The sequence below is a fragment of the Nannospalax galili genome, unplaced genomic scaffold (genome assembly GCF_000622305.1).
Source record: "Nannospalax galili isolate Female #2095 unplaced genomic scaffold, S.galili_v1.0 scaffold799, whole genome shotgun sequence".
Lineage (NCBI taxonomy): Eukaryota > Metazoa > Chordata > Mammalia > Rodentia > Spalacidae > Nannospalax > Nannospalax galili.
Genome location: NW_008343085.1, coordinates 769,062 through 792,407, shown reverse-complemented (window position 1 = coordinate 792,407; position 23,346 = coordinate 769,062). Strand labels below are relative to the sequence as shown.

Genomic DNA, 23,346 nt, shown 5'->3' with positions numbered 1-23,346 from the left:
GGAGAGCACCCACTCCAGCCTCCCCCTGAGAAGCACCGCCCACCGGCTTTCAGGGCGCGGTACCTCAACCTCGGAACGCAACTTTCTCTGCGCCCCCCTCACCTTGAGAGGCGCTCCTAGCAGACGGTGCAGCGCGGGTATCTGCGCGCTCAGGGGCAGCGCCCCGTCCAAGCTGCAGGTGGGGGCCCGGCGTGGCTCCGGGAAGTTGGCACATGCGAAAGGGTCGGTGTCTTCCAGGTACTGCACCCTCACAGTCACCACTGATACCGGGTCCCCGTCCCCGCGCTCTTCCTCGCCCGCCATGGCTCTGCCACCGGCTCGCACCGCACACCTTGGGGTCCCTGCCCGGCTGCAGCTTCTACTACACTAGCTCTGCTTTTTGGGCCGGGTCGGACCGGACGCGGCTGGGGCGGAGCCAGGAGGCGGAGCTGAGGAAGGGGGTGGAGCCGAGACTAGGCGGAGGCGCGGGTCAGGCCTAACCACCGCCAGAGGCGGTGCTTGGGTTCTTGCTGGTGATCCCGTTAGAAGCAGGGCTTGGAGGGCGGGAAAAACCCGAGCTCGCGCCCCGCCTCGCAGAGAGCCGAAGGCGGAGAGAATTTCTCTAGGTACAGTGGGAGAAGCTGCTGCGCTTCCTTGGGGGGATTTTAGGGCAGATTGGGCGGAAAGACTTCAGATAAATCTCCGTTATCTGGGCCATTCTGTTAAAGGGACCAGACGGGGTTAATTCCCATTTTGAGGGATCAGTAAAAGCATTTCTCGCAATTGGAGAAAACAGTGAGAAGGATCTCTAAGTTTGGAACAAGAAGTGAAAATAGATCTCACTGTTTGAAGGAAGAAATGGATTCAGTTCCCTCTAGTTGTGGGAAAAAAGGGTGGGTGCCCTTTCTAGAAAAAGAATAGAATGAGTCAGTTTGAGGAGGCAGGTACCACATGCTCCCTTCAGCTTGGGTGAAGAATGAATGAAAATGGAGACAGTCTTCAGTATAGGGATAGGGTGAAAAGAGTCAAATGCCTCAAGTTGGATGGATTGTTCCTGGTTTAAAGGGAATTCCAAAAGATCTCAGATTCGTGGAGAAGGTGAACAGAGTTCCCTGTAGTTTGAGGGTAAGGGAAGACGGTGTCCCTCGGTTCGGGAGAGAACAGTCTCCTTTTCAACCGGAATGAAATAGGCTCGATCCTGGCCTTGAGCTTTCTGGGCACGCCGGGGGCAGCGTCCAAGGCTTTCTCGGAGTGCCCACTGCGCGTGCGCAACTCAGAACCAGGCGGTGGCCCGAAGGGGGTCCCAGGTTTTGGAGGTGGTAGGAGAAAACGGCGGCGCACTGCCCCCTGCCGTTTTCTCAGCGTGGCGCCGGGGCCTGGGCACCTGGGGCGGGCAACTCGCCGCGAGCCCGCACAGGCTGCGGTGGAGCCGCGCCGGGCCGGCCCCTGACCCCCGGGACCCCGTCCTACCCGCGACGAGCCGCTCCCGGAGGCGGTGGTCGCTCACCGCTCCGAATCCCGCGAGGGGCGCTTTGGGAAGGACTGGGCTTCAGGACTCGGGGAAGAAGGGCTACGCTGGGGAATTTCCGGAGCTGCTGCTGGTCTAGTGGAGATGAAGGAGGGGATCCCAACTGGTGGCGTCCGGGGCAGGGTCTCGGAGCCCAGACCTGGCCTGGGGATATCGGAGCCGGGATTGGGGGGAGCGAACCCCACGTGCCTGTGACGCGGGGGCGCCGGGTAGGCGGCGGCGGCTGCAGCGACGCTGGGCCGGCGGCCGTGGCGGGAGGGCGGCTAGGCAAGCTGCAGAATGCTGCGCACCACACTGCTCCTGCTTTGCCTGCCCCTGGCGGGGGCGGGGGCCACAGAAGAACCCACCCAGGAGTCGGGGTCGCTGGGCGAGCCCCCTCCAGGCTTGGCGCTCTTCCGCTGGCAGTGGCACGAGGTGGAGGCACCCTACCTGGTGGCCCTGTGGATCCTGGTGGCCAGCCTAGCCAAAATCGGTGAGTGCGTGTGTGCGTGCGCCAGGCCAGCTGCAGGCGGCGGACCCGCCCCCAACCCCGGGGTCTCCGGATCCTGGCCGGAGCCTTTCACTGTTGGGGACTGAGGAGGCTCGAGTTCTCCAAATCCCGATTCTCACTCAGCTCCAGCGTCTCCTCTTGTGGGTCTCCTTCCTCCCCTTCTCTTCTGTGGGACCCCGGGGAATTTGCCTTTCTGAAGAGCGGGCTGTCCCTGCTCTCTTTAGCTCCATCTTTGGGCTCTTTTGCCAGCTCTGTCCTCCCCTTCCTCTTCAGTTAGCTCTCTCCAGTAAGCCTCTTGTAAGGCCTCTCCTCCAAATGCCCAGCTTCTCAGAAACCTGTCAGTTATGAGGGCGCCTGGAGACACTGAAGGGATAATTTTCTCCTGAGAAGCCAGGCATACTGGTTTTGAGAAATCGCCCTTCCCTAGAGACCACGTCTAAGAGTCCATTCTCCTCAGAAACTAAACTGCCACTTTTACTGTAGCTTACCCCTGTACCCTACTTAGAGATATTGCCACCTTCCCGTGCCTCAGTATGCCCCCCCCATTCATATTTCTTCCTCTTCAGGATTTAAGAAACTTCTTTTATTGGGTCTTTACTGTGTTCTGACTACCCTGGGTGCTATCAAACATCCGACCTCCTTCAGTCCTCACACTGAAGGCTTTCAGATCAGAGAGAGAGAGAGAGAGAGAGAGAGAGAGAGAGAGAGAGAGCTTTCCCTGCCTCTTCGGAGCAATCAGGAGCCCTGCCTCCCAACAGAGACCCTCCTTTCTGTTGTGCAGGTTCTGCTGTGGGGGTGACTAATTATAGCTGAGTGCTGCTATTCCCCATTTATGCTGGCACAGCTTGTACTCCAGTCTCACCAGTACACCCTTCCTGTAGGGAATGCCACAGTCTAGAATTTGCCCCTTTCTCCTCCTGGGACGTTGCTGGTGGAGAATTGAGCAGGAACAGAACTGTCCACTTCACCTTGGCAGCCCTGGATTAATAATGGAAAATGACTCTAAATTAATCTTCAGGGAGCCTGATTCTTCCAGAGAATTGGCTTTTGTGATGGTTCTTGGATTTGCAGGGCTGGGGCTCATACATGCTGAGGGGAGGAAGATGAAGAAGAGGAGAGGACACTAAAAGTGGGACTGAAGATAAGGAGAACTAGTCTGAACCCTCCTTAGAGGCTCAGCAGCAGGGGCAGTAAGGAGGCAGGGGCAGCCTCAGATTTGGAGAAAGGATTGGGTTTGCTGAGAAATCTATGGATTATAGAAGAGTTCCTGTCTTAAGGTATATAGCAACAACTGTAGTTTCCCCAATACATCCTAGATAGTGCTTTTCTAGTTCTCTGTAGGAGGTGTCATCCAACTAGAAACTCCTTACCAGTTTAAAAAAGTCCTCAGAGAGAAGGGAAAGATAGATGGAATATTTAGGAGCACCTTCCAGGTTCTCCTAGAACACCCTCTCTCCTTTTATTCAACAAATATTGATGAAGAGTCCACTGTGTGCTAGGCAGTCTTAGGCTCTTTGGGTATAGTTTCCAAAGGACACTGCTTTGACACAAGAACTCACACAGGTTAATAAGGAGGCTTCCTTTATTGCACCTCAGGGACTGTATGGGGAAAGATGTGTTCAGTCATAGTCTAAAGACCCAAGGGAGAACCATATTTTAGGGGACAAAGGTAGGATTAGCAATAGGATTAGAAGCCCTTTCCTTCTACTCTCTTTTCCTAGAGATAGATATGTTACTTTTCCCCAGGGTCAAATTTAATTAACGTTCGTCGAGAACTTACTATGTGTCTCACACAATACTAGGCACATTTTATATCATTTTATCTTAACTCTTTGTGATTTTTTTTTCTTATGCTAAAGAAACTGAAGTTTAGATGCCTGAGATCACATAGTTAGAAAGTGGTTGGGGCTGGAGAGATGGCTCAGCGGTTAAGAGCACTGACTGATCTTACAGAGGACCCAGGTTTAATTCCCAGCACTCACATGGCCTCTAACAACCATCTGTAACTCCAGTTGCAGGGGATCTGATGCCCTCTTCTGACCTCTGCAGGCATTGCGTGACATACACACACTTGCAGGCAATATACACATACACATAAAATAAAAATAATAAAGTGGTAAGGCCAGAAGAAGACTTGGAGATACACAAAGCTGAACCTATATAATAGAATACGTACACTGGGTTGGGAGGCCAACAATGCTTCTAAGAGGGGGTGTGTGTATGTGTGTGCGCGCATGTTTGTAGGTAGGTATATATACTTATATATGTAAAACAACCCTGACTATATAATAATACATTAACATTCATAATGGTATATTAATAGGTATATTAATGGGTGCTTACTATAAATCACTGTGCTGAGTGTGTTTGTTTGAGATAAGTTCTTGCTACATAGGTCAGGCTAGCCTTGAACTCACTATATAAATCAGACTGATCTTGAACTCAAAACAATCTTCTTGCCTCAGCTCTCCAAGTACTAGGATCACAGGTGTGTGACCCTACATTTGTTCTTTCTTTCCCCCTGTGGTACCGGGGATTGAATCCAGAACCTCATTAATGGCAGGAAGTGCTCTCTACCATTCATTGTTCTACTACGGATCTATATCCTCGACTTTATTTTTTATTTTATTTTTTTATTTTTTGTCTTTTTGAGACAGGGTCTCCCTGTAGCCCCAGCTGTCCTGGAACTCACTATGTAGACCAGGCTGGCCTTGAACTCACAGAGATCCGCCTCCCAAGTGCTGGGATTTAAGGCATGCGCCACCATACCCGGCTGCTCGACTTTATTTTGAGACAGTCTTGCTAAGCTGGTCATAGGCCTGCCCCACCAGGCACAGCTCTGAATGCTTTTAACCAGATTGTTTTATTTAATCCTCATAGCAGACCCATGAGATCACTATTGTTTTAAATCCCATTTTGTTGATGAGGAAATTGAGTCAGAGAACTAGTAAATAGAGGACTTAGTATTCAAACCCAAGCAGCCTGATTTATTTTTCAGCCATTTTATGCATAGAGACTGGTTAGCCTTTGCTTAACTTCAGATAATAGCTATGGATAAAGGTCAAAGAAAGATGAGGTCAGTCCCTGAGGATGAGAGTTGAGAGGAAGCGGTGATTTCAGAAAGGAAAACGAAGCAAGCAGAGGCCTTGCAACCATGGAGGGTTTGTAGCCTTGGAGGCTTGGAGACTCTAGAAGTTCTGTATTTCTTTCTTCCTCCATTGGTGCCAGGGTCCAGGATTCTTACCTTGGGTAACTTAGAAGACAGGAGATCATAGGCCAGGGTATGAAAGGGTGTCCCATGACCTCATACCTGTTGCCCTCTTCTTGTATTGCAGTGTTTCACCTGTCCCGGAAGGTAACATCTCTGGTGCCTGAAAGCTGCCTGCTGATTTTGTTGGGCCTGGTGCTAGGGGGCATTGTCTTAGCTGTGGCCAAGAAAGCTGAATACCAGCTGGAGCCAGGGACCTTCTTCCTTTTCCTGCTCCCTCCTATTGTTCTGGACTCAGGCTATTTCATGCCGAGCCGGCTGTTTTTTGATAACTTGGGTGCCATCCTCACCTATGCTGTGGTGGGCACCCTCTGGAATGCCTTCACAACAGGTGTTGCCCTCTGGGGCCTGCAGCAGGCTGGACTTGTGGGTGAGTAACCCAAAGTAAAAAATCGTTTTGCCAGATCTAGCCCCTGACTCCCCCTTCTCCGGCTCTGAAGTTCAGATGCCTATGAACCATTCATTCCTTGGGAGCTCTGTCATAGGTCCTTCCTACCTGGAGTGCAAGGCAGTGCTCCAGACAGGCTTCAGTCCTAATTTTGGTCTCTGCCAGTTGGAGCTGTGCTTCTGTAGCATAACAGCTGAGCAGGGGCCTGGCTCCCAGCTGTGTGTGGGCTGCTGAGGCTGAGGAGCCTGCATTAGCACTCTGTTGCTTCCTGCCCTCTGTTACCACCTTGCCACCTGCCAGTCCATCTTCCCTGAGACAAGCTCACCATTCCTGGAAGGGCTTACATCCTGGCTGTGCTCAGCCAATGCCAGGATGGTTTCCAGTTTTGTTTTTCTAAAGATTTATTTTTAAGTGTGTGTGTGTGTGTGTGTGTATGTGTGTATGTGTGTGTGTGTGTGTGAATGCAGATATTCTTGGATGCCAGAAGGTGTCAGATCTCTTGGAGCTGGAATTATAGGTGATTGTGAACTGCCTGATATAGGTGCTGGGAACCGAACTCTGGTCCTCTAGAAAAGCAGCAAGTGTTCTTAATGGCTGAGCCATCTCTCCGGCCACTTCCAGTTCTATTTTTTTTTTTTTTTCATCTTTTTTGAGACAGGGTCTCCCTATAACCCCAGCTGTCCTTGGAACTCAATAGTTAGACCAGGCTGGCCTTGAACTCACAAAGATCCACCTGCCTCTGCCTCCCAAGTGCTGGGATTAAAGGCATGTGCCACCACACCCAGCCCAGTTCTTATTTTAATAAATACACATTTTACATCTACAAAATGCTAACAACTGTACTGGGCTTTCTTTTCTATTGTCTCTTCATAACAGCCCTGGTAGGATATTATCTGTCTCATTTAATGGATGAGAAAGTAGAGCCCCTTAAGTTCATTTGGTATCAGGTCTAGTGGTTAGCCTCCATTTTCTTTTTTCTTTTTGTTTTTTTAAAAAAAATATTTTTATTTTATGTATATGATTGTATTGCCTACATATGTGTAAGTGTACCCGTGTAGTGTAACGCCCTTGGAGGTCAGAAGATGGTGATAGATTCCCTGGAACTGGAGCTAAAGATGGTTGTTAACCACGATGTGGGTGCTGGGAATCGAACCTGAGTCCCCTGCAAGAGCAGTTAGTGCTCCTAACCGCTAAGCCATCTCTCCAGCCCCCTCTTTTTGTTTTTTTGAGACAGGGTCTCCCTGTAGCCCCATCTGGCCTGGAACTATGTAGACCAGGCTGGCCTTGAACTCACAAAGATCTGCCTGCCTCTGCCTCCCAAATGCTGGGATTAAAGGCATGCACCACCATGCCCAGCTCCACCTCCATTTTCTTATGGTTCTTTTCCTTATGCCCTCTCCTGATTGCTTCATTTCCTGACTCAATAAATCCATTCAATCCTGATACTGATAATTCAGATTTCTTCCAAAGAAAAAGGAGAAGCTTACAATTCCCAGCTGTGGACTCCAATCTGGTTTTCTTAGTAAAAGTGAATGAACTATTTGGGGCAGGAAGGAAAAGGAAGGCCTCAGATCCTAATTATAATAGTAATTCTAATAATAGGTAATGTTGGTTGCTTACCACATATTAGGTATTAGCTAAATAAAGAACATTTTGAGGTTGATGTTGTTATTTCCAATTTGTCCTTGGGAGAAACTAAGGCATAGAGGTTGTTTGCCATATTCAAGCCCCACTTACGGTAGTTTTCATACCATCTTCAGGCCTCCCCTTCCTGCTGAGAATTCTGTATGTGCCACATCCTTTTGACTGAGAACCACAGGCATGGAGAAGCTTCTGTTAGCCTCCCTAATACAGCCAGTCAGCAGCCAATTCTACTGTTGATGCAGTTTTTACCAGTGCCACCTGAGTGGTTTTTGGAGCCATCTTGTGAATTAGGCAGATGAAGAGGCATGGCCAAGAGAAGCCATGTGGCAGTGACAAGAGCCTACATCACACAGTGATTGCAGAGCCAGGCCTTACACCTAGGCAGCTCAGCTCAAGTCTCCTGACCTGCAGGCTCTTCTCACCTTCCTGAGTCCCCTTTGGGTTTATTTCTTCCCAGTGGAGAAGCATCTGGGCTTGTCCCAGGGAAGGTGTTTTACCAGTGGGGGTGGCTTCTGGACTTGTCCCAAGGTGTGATGCAGGAGGCGGAGCCATCTTTACTAATCACTGCCTGCCTTCTGTCTCTCCCTGCATAGCCTCTAGGGTCCAGGCTGGCCTGCTGGACTTCCTGCTGTTTGGGAGCCTCATCTCAGCGGTAGACCCGGTGGCTGTGCTGGCTGTCTTTGAGGAGGTGCACGTTAATGAGACTCTCTTTATCATCGTCTTTGGCGAGTCCCTGCTCAATGATGCAGTTACCGTGGTGAGAGTGCTCAGTGGACTGCCAACCCCTGAGCCCAGACTGCCATGTTCTGACAACTGGCCATCTGACCAGGCTCATACTTTTCCTCCTAGCCACTGGGGAAGAAATAGGGTCTGAGCTTTCTTCTACTTCAGCCCACCCCTTCTCTGTTGCCTCCTCCTAGTTCCTGACTCTCTTGTCATTCAGGTGCTGTATAAGGTCTGCAACTCCTTTGTGGAGATGGGCTCTGCCAATGTGCAGGCTACTGACTACATGAAGGGAGTCGGTCAGTATTTCCCCCAACTTGGCCATCATTGAATGTCTGCCTTCCCTGGGTTGCTGAGTCCCACCTACCCACATCAGGACAGAGGAGGCTATTCTGGCTGCCTCATTTTTCTTACTCCTCTATGGAGAAACAGGGTCTGGGAGGAGCTTGCCCAGGGATCCTGGTCTGGGCTTCTGAGCCCCAGGGAGCATGGTGGGTGTTTTCTCCTACTTCTTGATAGGCAACAGTCTTGTCAGCCCAGCTTGGGGAGGGTCTGGGCCAGGGGTCATGCTGACAACCCACTCCTCCCCCAGCCTCCCTGTTTGTGGTCAGTTTGGGCGGGGCAGCCGTGGGCTTAGTCTTTGCCTTCCTCCTGGCCCTGACCACACGCTTCACCAAGCGGGTCCGCATCATCGAGCCGTTGCTGGTCTTCCTCCTCGCCTATGCAGCCTACCTCACTGCTGAAATGGCCTCACTCTCTGCCATTCTTGCGTGAGTCCTGAGGGGTATTGAAGGCAGGTAGCTGGGAATGCGCATTGCACATAGTCACCCTTTTTATGGGTAGAGGCAAGATCTTAAGGAATCCATAGGCTTCCCCAAACCCTTGTGGTAATGGGCACCTCACCCTCTCCTCAGGGGACAGTAAGCCACAAGTTATCTTGCAGAACTGTCTGGGTACCCATAACCGTCCTGGGCACCTGAGGGCTAACACTTCTGTTACTTGAAGTGCAGGCTAAGCTGCAAGTAGACTTCAGAGCCTGATGCCACTGGTTAATGTGGCTATAGCACCCCGAAAGTTACCTCTGAGAGTCTGCTAGTCAGACCAAGAGACATTCAGTGGGAAACCTGGAGATCTGGACTCATCCCAGGACTACCACTGACCAGTATTCTGCATGCTTCCCTGGGCTTTGGCTTAGATAATCTGTCACTGAAATGGGCAGCATCCCCTCCTGCAGCATGCTTAAGACCCAGAGTCTGAGCTGTCCTGACCCTCCGTCACTTACAGTCTTGTTCCTCTCTCAGGGTGACCATGTGTGGCCTGGGCTGTAAGAAGTACGTGGAGGCCAACATCTCCCATAAGTCACGCACAGCTGTCAAATATACAATGAAAACCCTTGCCAGCTGTGCTGAAACGGTCATCTTCATGCTACTTGGCATCTCGGCTGTGGACTCTTCTAAGTGGGCCTGGGACTCTGGGCTAGTACTGGGCACCCTCTTCTTCATCCTGTTCTTCCGAGCCCTCGGTATTGCTGGCACCCTCTGCTTCCCTGCTTTCTTCCCTGTCCCTTCTCACTCCACAACTCATCCCTCAATCCAAATCTTCATAATTGTTAATTCCCAAGCCTCCCCTCATTGCTCACTTCTCCCAACCCCTGCCAGACCTTAGCCCACGTTTGGTGCCATCCACTCTGTGTCCTCCACTCCCAACACCTTGCTCCTACTGGCCTCCCTCCTGCTGTAGGCGTAGTACTGCAGACGTGGGTGTTGAATCAGTTCCGGCTGGTCCCTCTGGACAAGATTGACCAGGTGGTGATGTCCTATGGGGGCCTGCGGGGGGCTGTGGCCTTTGCTCTCGTCATCCTACTGGACAGGACCAAGGTCCCTGCCAAGGACTACTTTGTGGCCACTACTATTGTGGTAGTCTTCTTCACAGTCATCGTGCAGGTGGGAGTTCCCAATAGACTAGATGGGGAGAGGGTTCAGCAAGCCCTGGGGGAGTCTTGGAACACTTTGGGACAGGGCTTCTCTTTCCATTGGGGAAAGCAGGGACCTGACTTCCCAGACCTTGAGTGCGTTGGGTGGAGGCAGAGCTGAGGCCTGAGTAGGGGGAGAAAAAGGCAGCAGGGAACTGAATAGGGCAGGGCTCACCTCCTGCCTGTCCATAGGGTTTGACCATCAAGCCACTGGTCAAGTGGCTGAAGGTGAAGAGGAGTGAGCATCACAAACCTACCTTGAACCAGGAGCTACATGAGCACGTGGGTACCAGAACTCCATTCATCCACCTGTCCCTTTCTCCCTTCTCCTATCTTGGCAGAGTCCTGATCTAGTCCCCTACCCACCCCCCTTCTAGACTTTTGACCACATTCTGGCTGCAGTGGAGGACGTTGTGGGGCACCATGGCTACCACTACTGGAGGGACAGGTGAGGGAGCTACCCCGAGGCTCCTTCAGCAGCAGTAGCCCCACCAGTCAAGGCAGCATGGGGGATATGCTACCCTTCTGAGAAGGGATGCAATCAGGTTCAGGCTGGGTGACCTCTGCCTGAAGCCCTTCAGTGGCATCCTAGTGCTCTCAGGATAAGACAGAGCTCCCCAGGGTTGCCTGCCAGGCCTTGCATGGTCTGACATGTGCCAGACTCCAGCCCCATTATGCTCTGCTCTGTCTTTGATGGTCTGCTTAGTAATTACATGGGCCCTATTCTAGAGTCTCAGGGTCCACCATGCTGTCCAAGCCTGGCCACTGAGACCATTGTATATGCTGTTCTGTCTCCTAGAACACTCCTTTACTTCCATCTTACTTCCCTCGCTTCATTCTTCAGATCTTACCGTAGGCACTGATTCCTTAAGGAGGGTTCCTCTGGCTTCCCTGACTAGGACAAATCTTTGGTAGTTCTTGTCATGGTTGTAATTCTTATTTTTAATACTTTAATTAATGTCAGACTTTCTCCAGAAACTAAATGCCATAAGAAAAGGGACAGCCTTGATATTCTCCTTGGCTGAGACCCCATACCAAGAAAGCCAGGCCAGTGCTGGCAGTGTCCCTGCCCAATCTGAGGAAGGGTCAGCCAGCCGCACCTTGAGGATGGTACTCAGGGCTGGGCCTGGCATCCTCTGTAGGTGGGAGCAGTTTGACAAAAAGTACCTGAGTCAGCTGTTGATGCGACGATCAGCCTATCGTATACGGGACCAGATCTGGGATGTGTACTACAGACTCAACATCCGAGATGCCATCAGCTTCGTGGACCAGGTGGGCCAGCAGTTACCAGGTAGGCGAGTGGCAGAGAGACAGATGGTGAGCAGAGCAGGGCAGAAAGGGGTGACAGGCAGGTAGGCTTGTTAGCCGAGGGCAGGGAATTGGAATTCCCAGCTGGTTCTATGGTTCTATGAAATCACAGTTGCAGGAGCCAGCCTGGTCTGATGTTGACAGAGTCTGGCAGACAGTATAGAAAGGCAGGAAACAGGTGAACTCTGGAGTCAACAGATATAGTTCAACTGTTATCACAAACAGGCCGGTGCAAGGCTAAGTCATATTGCCTGAGCCTCAGTTTCCTCAGTGATAAGAAAGCAGGAATGCTGGGCATGGTGGCACACGCCTTTGATCCCAGCACCTGGGAGGCAGAGGCAGGTAGATCTCTGTGAGTTCAAGGCCAGCCCCACTGCAGGGAGACCCTGTCTCAAAAAAAAAAAAAAAAAAAAAAAAAAAAAGAAAAAGAAAGAAAGCAGGAACAAGAATAAGACTACCTATGTCAGATTTTATGAATTCAGTATATGAAGTATTTCAGTATCCAGCCAACAAAAGAGCAAAATAAGGTCTGGGGTGTGATTCAGCATTTGCACAGCATGTGTGAGACCCTGGGTTTAATCCCCAACACTGGCTCAAAACAGTGATCACAATAATTGTTGACAAGGGTTAATCTCTATTCCCCTGACTGTCTGGGCTACCCTCCATCTGCTCCCTATCTGACCTTGGTCTTGACTCCTACAGGGAGGCCACGTTTTGTCCTCCACAGGCCTCACTCTACCCTCTATGCCTAGCCGAAATTCTATGGCAGAGACCTCTGTCACCAACCTGCTGTGAGTCCAAGAGTCTTCTTCTCAAGCTCTCCACTGGGTCCTCTTCCTGGGTCCTTTCCCTGAATCCCTTCTGGGGAAGAGTTGTCAGTACCTCTTTGCCTCTCTCTTTCCCTTTGCCTGTGCTGCCCACTCCTCAGTACACATGTCACTGCCTCCTGCAGGAGGGAGAGTGGCAGTGGAGCATGTCTGGATCTCCAGGTGATTGACACGGTACGCAGCGGCAGGGACCGGGAGGATGCTGTCATGCATCATCTGCTCTGTGGAGGCCTCTACAAGCCACGCCGCAGGGTGAGAGCTTACAGGACATGAGAGTTCTGAGGGGGGCGGTGGGTGATCTGCAGAATCCATGATCAGAGAGAGGCTCAAGAGGCAGTTGGTGCTAGCTTGTATCCAGCCGTGGGTGCCCAACTGAAGGCTGTGAGTTTCATCCTTTGTTGTTTGTTTAGTTTTGTTTTGCTGCTGTTGAGTTGGAGAGAGTGTTGGTCTTTTCTGGTAGCAGGATGCACATCAGATTAGAGGGCATGAGTTGAGAGCTAAACTAGTTGGGACTCTAGAGGGAAACATTTTGGATTAGAAGCTGGTTGGCAGGAGGCAGAGGGACACACAGGATCTGGGCACTGTTCCCATGGGGAGAGGAGATACTGGACAAGGGGCTTAGAGAAGTAGGTAACAGACGAAAGCAGGGACACTGAGGAAGCCTTTGGGGCCAATTTGGGAGGGGCAGACATCTGTTTTAGGTAATATGAGTTAGTCTAGTGCTCTGGACCTAGAAAGACCCATTCCATCCTGGAGAGGATCTCTTGCAACCCCACAAGGGGGCAGCAACCCATTATCCTGAACCTTTGAAAATGAGAATTTGGCTATTACCATTCCTGGCAGTGTTACCGGCAAGGCTTTTAGATAGAATTGGCTTAACTTGCATGCCCTTCTTTTGATTTGATTTCTATTTCTGCAGAGTAAACTTCAGAGGTTTCAAGGTAGCTCCTCCTACACAGGGCCTGTTACTCCCAATCTAGCATCTCCTGCTCCTGGTGTCTTCTCTGGCCATGAGAACCCCCACCCTCATGGAAGGTTCTACTGTGTGACTGTCTGGTGCAAGGCAGCTCTCTCACCCTCCTAGTTCTAGAATTTGCTATTCCTGCAGCCCAGGATCCCTGATTTGGCTCACAATTTAGGGCCCCATACTGTCCTCACACTGCCAAACCCTCATGTATTCCTTGCTTCGTGGCTGTCAAACCCCATCACATCCAACTGTTGTTTTTTTTTTTTTCTTTCAGCTTTTTTCTTATGAAAAATTTCATCAAAGAAAATAACTCTTGGGCCGGGCATGGTGGCGCATGCCTTTAATCCCAGCATTTGGGAGGCAGAGGCAGGCGGATCTCTTTGAGTTCAAGGCCAGCCTGGTCTACATAGTGAGTTCCAGGACAGCTGGGGCTACAGGGAGACCCTGTCTCAAAAAGACCAAAAAAAAAAAAAAAAAAAAAAAAAAAAAAAAAGAAAGAAAAAAGAAAAAAAGAAAAGAACTCTCACTTGTTTATTGTCCAACTAATTATTATCCATATGATTAATATTTTTTACATTCTATAGCCCCACCATACCCTGCCCACATTTCATCTTACAGCAGATTCTAGACACCATATCATATCATTGCTTAAGTTATGTATCTCTAGATGGCAAGAACTTTTATGTAATTTTTTAAATTTTGTTTTATTTTATTTAGAGATAGGATCTTGCTTTGTAGCCCAGGTGGGCCTCAAATTTGAAATCCTCCTGTCTCAGCCTACCAAATGCTATGATTAAAATTATGAACACCATACTCAACTGGCAAGGACTCCTTAAAAAAATGAGACCGGGAAGCTGGAGAGACAGCTCAGTGGTTAAGAGCACTGACTGCTCTTACAGAGGACCTGGGTTCGATTCCCAGCACCCACAACCATCTGTAACTCCAGTTCCAGGGGAATCCAATGCTCTTCTGACCTCTGCGAGCATCACAGGACATAGCTACACTTACACACATGCAGGCAATACACTCATACACATAAAATAAAAATAAGTGGTGGTGCACGCCTTTAATCCCAGCACTTGGGAGGCAGAGGCAGGTGGATCTCTGTGAGTTCAAGGTCAGCCTGGTCTACATAGTGAGTTCCAGGACAGCTGGGGCTACAGGGAGACCCTGTCTCAAAAAGACCAAAAAAAAAAAAAAAAAAAGACCAGACCAGGCACAAGACTTTAATTCTGGCACTTGGGAGGCAGAGGCAGGCAGATCTCTGTGAGTTCAAGGCCAACCTGGTCTGCACAGCAAGTTCCAGGCCAGCTGGGGCTACAAGGAGACCCTATTTCAAAAAGACCCCCCTCCCCCCAAAAATGAGACCAGGCTAAAGCTGTAGTGCAGTAACAGAATATTTGTCTACCATGCATGAGAGGGGCTCTGGGTTTGAGCCCAGCACTACCCAAATCAAGTCAAATCAAATCAAATCAAATCACAGTACTGTTATTATAACATAATGATTCCTTATTATATTAAGTATCCAGTCAGTGTTCAGTAAATATCTTTTTTCCTAGCTGGTTTGTTCTCAGGATACAAAAGAAGTTCATAATTTGTGTCTGAGAAATAAATATGTTTCTTCATTAAGAAAAACTATAACAGTTTCTTTTCCCCCTCTCCTTGATATTTATTGAAGAAACTAGATGCTTTATATTGGAGAATTTATCATTTCTCTGTTTTATCATTTTGCTATTTTCCAGTGTTAACACGTTCCTCCATCTCTTAAATTTTCTGGCTATTAAATCTGGAGGTCTGATCAGAGTCAAGGGCATTCAATTAATATTGCTATATACGTCTTATTGTGTTACATCAGAGTACATCATTGTGTGTGGTGTGTGTGTATGTGCGTATGTGTGTATGTATATGACTGGTCAGTGGGTTCGATTCAGTTCTTGTACAGTCAATTTAAAAAGACCTAGAGTGAATTTGTGTTTATCTTGTTCAACGTCTTATTTAATTTAGCATCATTCCATCGTTTGGATCCCATGTCTGCCACAAATGTCTCCTCAGATTCATATCATCTGAAAATTTGCTAAGCCTGTTAACTTTATATCCATCTAAATCATCATAAAAATGTTGAACAGGATAGAGCTGAGGACAAAGCCCTGTGGCATGCTACTAAAGACTTTCCTCCAGACTGACATGGACCAAGCATTTTTGGGGTATGGTTATTCAAGTAGTTCTGAATCCACTTAGTTGTACTGTGACACAATCCATAATTCCTCATGTTCTTTTCAGAAATGTCATTAAAAAGAAATAACATGCAGTTAAATAAGATTATAGCTTAAGCAAGAGATGGGGCTGGAGAGAACTATTTGGAAGCAGTCTATTCAGAGGCCTCCTCATACATTGGCATTCCCTGAGAAGCTTGACGGAATATTCTTGGCTTCACCCCCCCAGAGATTTTGATTTTGTAGAACAGAGTGGAACTAAGAATCCGTGTTTTTAAAAAGTCCCCCAGGTGATTCAAATGCAGCTGGTCTGATGCCTGGTGTTAGATCATGGCACTGGGTTGGCTGAAGCTGAGAGAATGGATAAGTTCTCTAAGGAGAACGCTTAAAGAAAGATAGCCAAGAATAATACAGAGGAACATACCTGGGAGCAGTAAAGCAGCAGCAGTAGCAGACAGTGTCTCTGCCTGGGGTGGAAGCAGGGCTGGCTGCCACACATGGGCCAGCCAGGCTGGTGCCTGCACAGAGGTCACAGGACCAGTGACCAGGGAGAAGGTAGCACTGTGGACTGACAGACCTTCAATTGCATTTCTGATATTTAAGGAAGTACTGGGCAGAAAGGAAAGTGTCAATATCAAATTATAAGACCTTGGGCAGGAGGGTGTGATGGCGCATGTCATTAATCCCAGCACTTGGGAGGCAGAGGCAGGCAGATCTCTGTGAGTTCAAGGCCAGCCTGGTCTACATAGTGAGTTCCAGGCCAGCTGGGGCTGTAGGAAGACCCTGTCTCAAAAAAACAAAAAAAAAAAAAAGACCTTGGCCACAAAAGGGAGACAGTAGTATCAATGGAAGTGCTTAAAAAAAAAAAAAAAAAAAAAAAGCAAAGACAGGCACTTACTTGAAAGCAGAGGGGAAGTGGCCAACAGCAAGAGAAGGAGCAAAGATGCAGGAAAGTTGAAAAATAGGAGGGAGCTGAGAACTGAGGGAGGTAGGAAGGAATGAGTCTCCCAAAGCTAAGACCAGGGCTGAGGAAGATGGGCTACTTCACTCCAGGAGAGACGGGCACTTCCAGATGAATAGGTAGGCAAACAGGAGACTTGGAAGTTCTGAGAAGTGGTTCAGAGAAGCAGAAAATAGGAGGAATAGGAAAGGGCCCAGATAGAAATGAGATAAGATGAGTAACCTGGAATGTTCTGAGTAATACTTCAGGTTGCTCGGCTGCCAAGGGCAGCAAGGGAAGCCTGGGTGAGTGTATGGAGGCCTTGGTCTTTATGAGAATTAGAAGAAGGTGAAGGAGTAGCTCTAAATTAAGTACACAGTTTGGGGACCAAAAGGATCCAATTATCAGGAGAGATAGTTATGAAAGTCCAAAGCACAGCTCTGGTGACATGGTGTGGTTGTAGAAATGGCTAGATGGAAAGACTAGCTGGAAAGAGGATCATAGATAGATGGGGACAAGTAGGCTGAGTGTGTGGGCCACACTGAGCTAAATGGACATGCAAAGGATATGGCCCTATGGTTTTGTAGTAACCCTGGGGGATAAAATACAGGACCCTTGTCACTTCAGATCAGAGAACTGAAAAAAAGCAGGGGTTAAGGAAAGCCAGGTTTGGGGGAATAAATTCCAGGGCAAAGGGGAGTGTTTTCTTAGTGATCTGAGAATAGAGTTGTGTTCCTCTTGTATGTTTTTTTTTTTGTTTTGTTTTTATTCATAGATTTTTATTTATTTATTTATTTATTTATTTATTATTTATTTTGGTCTTTTTGAAACAGGGTCTCTCTGTAGCCCTAGCTGTAGCCCTAGCTGTCCTGGAACTTACTATGTAGACCAGGTTGGCCTTGAACTCAAGACCCACCTGCCTCTGCCTCCTGAGTGCTGGGATTAAAGGCGTGCGCCATCACGCCCAGCCATGTTTTATTTTTCAATCTATGGCTAGGTCTCAAAAAGCTGGGCTGGCAGGCCATATAGTTGGGGTTGTGGCCTGGGGTTCCTGTGGGAGGCCAATGCATCTAGTCTCATGGCAGGATGGGGCTATCATTTCCAGTACAAAGCTAGTTGTGGCCGCCACTTCATCTCTGAGGATGCACAGGAACGACAGGACAAGGAGGTCTTCCAGCAGAACATGAAGCGACGGCTTGAATCCTTCAAGTCCACCAAGCATAACATCTGCTTTACCAAGAACAAGCCGCGAACCCGTAAGGCCGGCCACAAGAAGGCACGTCTTTTCTCTGGGACTCCTCCTTTTGGGCTATAGGCTGATAGCAAACAATTCTGAGCCTTCACATACTGGAATCCAGCCTAGGGAGACCCCTTATTTAATCATCTTCAGGGGTTTGATTATTATAGTAGTTTGGGTTCTCCTTTAGATCTTTCTAAGGCCTTAGATGGGTAAGGGGAGGCCTTTAGAGGGAGAGCAGCCTCTTGGCCATGGGGTCACTTGCTACTAGTGATAAAACAGGCAAAAGAGCAGATAGATTCCTTGGAGAAGCAATTCTAGGAGCCCCTCAGTCAGCCCAGGCCCACATATCCAGAGACTGATAGGAAGTAGGTTACTCTAGCTGCCTAACCAAGGACTAGTGGAATGGTAGAACCTCCTCCTGTGACTCTGCCATATTACAGGGAAGGGGGTGGTGGTTAGAATCAGGGCCAGAGACTTAGGTTTGCTTTCTTGGTCCTCAGAAGGATGGTATGGCTAATGCTGAGGCTACACTTGAGAAACCTCGAGACCTGGGCTTTCAGGACACAGGCAAGTAGGGAGCAGCAGGATGGGCTGGGAGGAGGGGGAAAAGACCCATTGTACAGAACCTGGAGGATCTCGTCTGGGTGCGTTTAGCACCATGAGCTGGACCCCTCCCCTCAGATTAGATGGGCAATACTTGAGTGTTGGAATTCCTTAAACCAGTTATGCCATGGATGATAGGATTGCTAATTATGACTATGGGCCCTAAGAACTTGGAAAAGGTCCTAGAGAGGGGAAGACTGACCTGAGCCTTAAAGGACCGGTGGAACCAAAGCGTTCCATCTGCAAAATTCAGTTCCCTATGAGCTGAGTGTTAATGTGCCTTCCAGCCCTGCAGGTACTCATAGTGTCAATTGATCTGGGGCCCGACATTGAGGACAAGGGAGCTGGAAGGTGTGACCCTTACGGCTTTCTCTGAGGACTTAGCACCTTCTGGTTGCCTCCTCAGGCTCTGCAATCTTCTTGCCCTTCCTCTTCAGCCCCTGCTCCCTAGGCTTGTTCCCCAAAAAGGCCCAAGGAAAATGCACATCCCTCTGCCAACATGGGCCTTGCTGAGGGGACAGGAGCTAGCTTGGGGTTGTTTGGTACCAAGAAGCAGCTTCTGGGTTGGCTGCCCTGACTCAACTTTTGTCTTTGTCCAGCTGCTGTGATACTAACCGTGGAGTCTGAGGAGGAAGAAGAAAGTGATAGCTCAGAGACAGAGAAAGAAGATGACGAAGGGATTATCTTTGTGGCTCGAGCCACCAGTGAGGTTCTCCAAGAGGGCAAGATCTCAGGTAATGACTTCTTGCTGTCTCTCTTCCCTGTGGAACAAGCTGTTTCCTCCATCTGATATGGCTTCTGCTTCAAGCAACTCACTTTTTTAATTCACTAGTTTATTGACTGCCAGCATTTACTGAGCATCTTCATTCTGTCAGAACTTCACACATAAGATCTAGCTCAAACCCAAGATGGAGAAACAGAACTCACAGAGCCTAAGAGACTTGTGAATTGTACAGCATCATATGACAACCAGAATTTGAGCCTGACTCTCTTGACTCCAAAATCCATAGCCTCTACCTTTAAGTCTGAGGAACACAAGGTCATATACAGACCTAAAAGCAGGTTCTCTTGTGACCCATGCTTAACATACCTGACCTCAGGTAGATCCCTGAGAAGAAAAGAGCCTATAACTTGGGAAGGAGCCTGAGGCTATCAAAGTGCAATCATTGTGGATAAAAACCAGTGTACCCATTTCTGCATGTGGAGAGCACACTCATAATACTAGGTTTCACTGTTAGTTGGCTCAAGTATTCAGGGACTTTAGAAAAGTTTATTACAGAAAATTTCAAAATATGCAATGACAGAATAGTGAAATAAACTCCCATCTGTCCATTCCCCAGCTTCAGTGATTACTTACGCATAGCTCATCTTATTTAACTTAAACCTCCACCAATGATGCTTGCTCCACAGGGTTCTTATGAAGAAAATTTCAAATATATAATTTTATTAACAAGTACTTCAACATAAAAGATAATGGTTCTTTTTATTATTTATTCATTGATTAAAGGTGTGTGCCATCACGCCCGGCTTTTTTATTTTATTTATTTATTTTTTGAGACAGGGTCTCCCTATATCCCCAGCTGTCCTGGAACTCACTATGTAGACTAGGCTGGTCTTGAACTCACAGAGATCTTCCTGCCTCTGCCTCCTGAGTGCTGGGATTAAAGGCTTGTGCCACCACACCCAGCTAAGGATTCTTTTTATAGGCTGGCGCTCTCTCTCTCTCTGTCTCTCTCTCTCTCTATTTATTTTGAGGCAGGGTCTTACTGTATAACTCAGGCTTGCCTTGAGCTCACTAGGTAGCCCAGCTGGCCTCAAACTCATGATTCTCCTGCCACTGCCTCCAAGTGCTGGGATTACAGGTATGTGCTACCACATCCAGCTCTTTTATAGAAGTTTGGAACAAGTAAAAATCCAGCTTAGACCCACGTACTACATTTAGTTGATAAACCCATTTGAACCTCTTACAGTGGTTCTCAAGAGGACGGTAGTGCAGAGATTTTGCTCCATAGGGGACTTTGGTGGTATCTGGAGAGGTTTTTATTGTCCGAGCTGCAAATACACTTGCATTAAGTGGGTGGAGGCCATGGATGCTACTCAACATACTGCAATTCAGAGTAGCCTCCATGACAAACAAGTGGCTGTCTCAAAATGTCAGTAGTATTAAGTCTGGATAACTGTAATCTATTCCCTCTACCTTTTATCCTTGCAATATACCTACTGAGTAAGCCAGGTTATTTGTCATGCAGTCTTTCCCTATCTAGATTTGTTTTTTGCATCTCCTCAAATGTCATTTATTATAATGTTCTGTCTTTTACATTTCCTTTAACTCTATCTATGTATGTGTGTATTGCCTGCATGTAGGTAAGTGCACCCGTGTTGTGCAATGCCTGCGGAGGTCACAAGAGGCTGTCGGATCCCCTGGAACTGGAGTTACAGACAGTTGTTAGCTGCCATGTGGGTGCTGGGATTCGAACCCGAGTCTTCTGCAAGAACAGTGTTCTTAACTGCTAAGCCATCTTTCCAGCCCCTTGATTTTATTTTGTAAGAATACCTCATGGTTGGTAATGGTGTACTACTTATTTGCCACATCAAGAAACACATCAGGGCTGAGCAGATGGCTCAGTGGCTAAGAGCAGTGGCTTCTCCTACAGAGGACCTGGGTTTGGTTCCCAACACCCACATGGCAGCTAACAGCTGTCTGTAACTACAGTTCCAGGGGATCCAACATCCTCTTCTGCCCTCTGTTGGCACTACACACACAAGGTACACTTACATACATGCAGGCAAAACACTCATAGACATAAAATTTTTAAAGTAATAATAATAAAAAAGAAACACCATGTCACCAACTGGATATCTGTTTTCATGATCACTGGGTTTAGACACTGCCCCTGTTCAAGTTCCCCCTTAGCTTTTTGACTGGTGGTCTGGCAACCATTGTTTCTTTGAAGTGAAGTCCTTATAGGAAAGAATGGATAAGTGTTTGATTCTTTCCTTTTATCCTTCACTCTTCAGCAAGGAATTAGTTTCCCTAGCATCCTCTAAAGGTGAACACTGATGGGTTTGGTGGCTGTTAAATTTTAATGTTCCAAAGGTGAGCATGGTGGCACTTGTCTATAATTCCAGAGCTTAGGAAGTTAAAGCAGGAGAATTAGGAGTTCAAGTCTATCCTTGGCTACATAGTGAGTTTGAGACCAGCCCGGGCTGCATGAGTCCCTGCCTCAAGCAAAAAAACACTGGATTCTTGTGGATTTTATCAATGAACAGGTCCATGCTGAGCACTTTTTATATGCAAGGCATTGAGCTTGACTTTGGAGAGCTCTTCTTACAGAAACCTGGACCTCCTATAATCTTAGAGGCCTGCAGTTTGGGGAATCTCAGCTCCCAGTAGGGACTCCCATCCCATTTGTGGGCACAGCTTTGGTTTACTATTGAGTTTGCATGCTCCTGGGCTCTCACAGCTCCAAAGAGCTGTGGTAGGTGCTCAGACAAGGTGCCCACCGGCAAAATCTGGCCTGGCTTCACCCTCAGTACCAGTATCTCACTGGTGCTGAATGGTCAGGATGGAGCTTAGCAGGATGCAGTTTCTGACTCTGCTGATCTGATGAGGGTAATCAGAAACAAGACAGTTTTTCTGTCTGGTTTTCTTATGCTGTAGTTAATTTCCATTTATTCAATATGTATTTCTTGAGCAACTGTTGTGTGCCCAGCCCTGTGCTAGGTCCTAGAACACAAAAGAGAGCAAAAATAGTGTGGTGCTTCCTTTCAGCAAGACATTTATCAAATAATCACACAGATGAATATAATATGGTGACCACAAGGGTGCATTTGAGGATTCCATTGCATTGGTAATGAACTTATGTGTACTCTCTCTGTCCCCAGGAAGCTTTGAGGTGTGTCCAAGCCCACGCATCATCCCCCCGTCCCCAACCTGTGCAGAGAAGGAGCTACCCTGGAAGAGTGGGCAGGGAGACCTGGCTGTGTATGTGTCCTCAGAAACCACCAAGATTGTGCCCGTGGACATGCAGACGGGCTGGAACCAGAGCATCTCATCCCTGGAGAGCCTGGCATCCCCTCCCTGTACCCAGGCTCCCACTTTGACCTGCCTGCCTCCCCACCCACTGGGCATTGAAGAACCCCAGGTCCCTCTTGATCTGTCTGCTGACCCTCGCTCTAGCTTTGCCTTCCCCCCAAGCTTGGCCAAAGCTGGCCGCTCTCGCAGTGAGAGTAGTGCTGACCTCCCCCAACAGCAGGAGCTGCAGCCCCTCATGGGCCACAAGGACCATACTCATCTTAGTCCAGGCACTGCCAACTCCCACTGGTGTATCCAGTTCAACAGAGGAGGCCGGCTGTAGCCCAGGGCCTTGGGGAAGAGCACGATGTGGTGCCCCTGTGGGGAGTATTCCTCAGACAACCAGCAGAGGAGCCTACTCAGCCTGGTATGGGGCCAGCGGGGCCTAGACCGAAGTGGCAACTGGGCCTCCTTGGAGCTGGTTGGAAGGGTTTCCTGAGCTGGTCCTCACAGGGGCCCTTCTCACTACCCTCCCTGCTCTTATCCCCTTCCACACTTCATTTCAAAACTGGCTCAGGATCCAGTCCAGAGTCCTAGGGGTAAGGCCCACAAGCTGATGCTCCTTCCCTAGGGCATCTTCCTGGACTCACTGTTGGCAGCTGTTTCTGCCCCCAAAGCAAGGGCATCATTCCTCAGTGGATGCTGGTCTTCCCTGTCCTCTATCCCCTCCCCAGCACCATGTCAGTGCCAGTGTCTTGGAAGTGAAGCTTTTGAGGGGCTGGTCCTCAGAGTGATTGGAGCAGGCCTCAATCTTGGGCTTGGCTAACGTTGAATAGTGGGAGTCTGCCTCCACATCTTGCTTTAGCCTTTTCCCTTTGCTGCCAGATATTGGGGTAATGGTGCCTCCTTTTATAGGACCTAGGCCCTGAGCCAGGCTCTAGTTGAGGGCTGTTTCTTAGCCAGTCTGTTTCTCTAGGTCTAAGTCTGGGACTTTCTGATGTGTGGATCTGAGTTTTCTGAGGAGGAGACAAAGTGGCCCCTGGGCTCTCATGTCACCACCTCAAAATTCCCCAAACAGAAAAGGAACTAGGTATCCCAGAGCCACAGCACCACTGCTGTGAGGGCTGGGGTGCTGGGCTACAGTGCTGGGGGGCAGCTAACTGAGTAGCAGGTGGCTTTCCTGGGGTTAGCCCCTGCCTTGTGTTTTGTACCTTGGACCCAAGATACATTAAACACCTCTC

The 23,346-nt window shown here is 48.7% G+C and overlaps 2 protein-coding genes across 8 annotated transcripts in view; one reads left to right on the top strand and one right to left on the bottom strand.

Annotated features, from left to right (window-relative positions):
* The window catches only part of Fhod1 (formin homology 2 domain containing 1), an 18,837-nt gene extending 18,390 nt beyond the window's left edge, over window positions 1-447 (bottom strand). For all 3 annotated transcript variants that reach the window (XM_029566436.1, XM_008839096.3, XM_017799649.2), the window contains exon 1: window positions 103-447. In XM_029566436.1, the coding sequence (XP_029422296.1) occupies window positions 103-303 (201 nt within the window). In that variant the 5' untranslated portion in view covers window positions 304-447. The remainder of the gene's footprint in view (window positions 1-102) is intronic.
* Window positions 1-23,346, top strand: part of Slc9a5 (solute carrier family 9 member A5) — a 23,618-nt gene extending 272 nt beyond the window's left edge. Inside the window, exons 1-16 of one of the 5 annotated variants that reach the window (XM_029566438.1) lie at window positions 538-605; window positions 5,333-5,635; window positions 7,891-8,054; window positions 8,241-8,319; window positions 8,613-8,790; window positions 9,322-9,542; window positions 9,761-9,963; window positions 10,185-10,274; window positions 10,370-10,440; window positions 11,135-11,264; window positions 12,003-12,091; window positions 12,253-12,379; window positions 17,353-17,523; window positions 17,988-18,054; window positions 18,690-18,824; window positions 21,976-23,346. In XM_029566438.1, coding sequence (XP_029422298.1) covers window positions 5,512-5,635; window positions 7,891-8,054; window positions 8,241-8,319; window positions 8,613-8,790; window positions 9,322-9,542; window positions 9,761-9,963; window positions 10,185-10,274; window positions 10,370-10,440; window positions 11,135-11,264; window positions 12,003-12,091; window positions 12,253-12,379; window positions 17,353-17,523; window positions 17,988-18,054; window positions 18,690-18,824; window positions 21,976-22,448 — 2,322 coding nt within the window. In that variant the 5' untranslated portion in view covers window positions 538-605; window positions 5,333-5,511 and the 3' untranslated portion in view covers window positions 22,449-23,346. Of the gene's footprint in view, window positions 1-537; window positions 606-753; window positions 1,980-5,332; window positions 5,636-7,890; window positions 8,055-8,240; window positions 8,320-8,612; window positions 8,791-9,321; window positions 9,543-9,760; window positions 9,964-10,184; window positions 10,275-10,369; window positions 10,441-11,134; window positions 11,265-12,002; window positions 12,092-12,252; window positions 12,380-17,352; window positions 17,524-17,987; window positions 18,055-18,689; window positions 18,825-21,975 lie in introns of those variants that run through there. The other 4 variants (XM_008839095.3, XM_029566439.1, XM_029566437.1 and 1 more) reach the window with 4 other exon arrangements.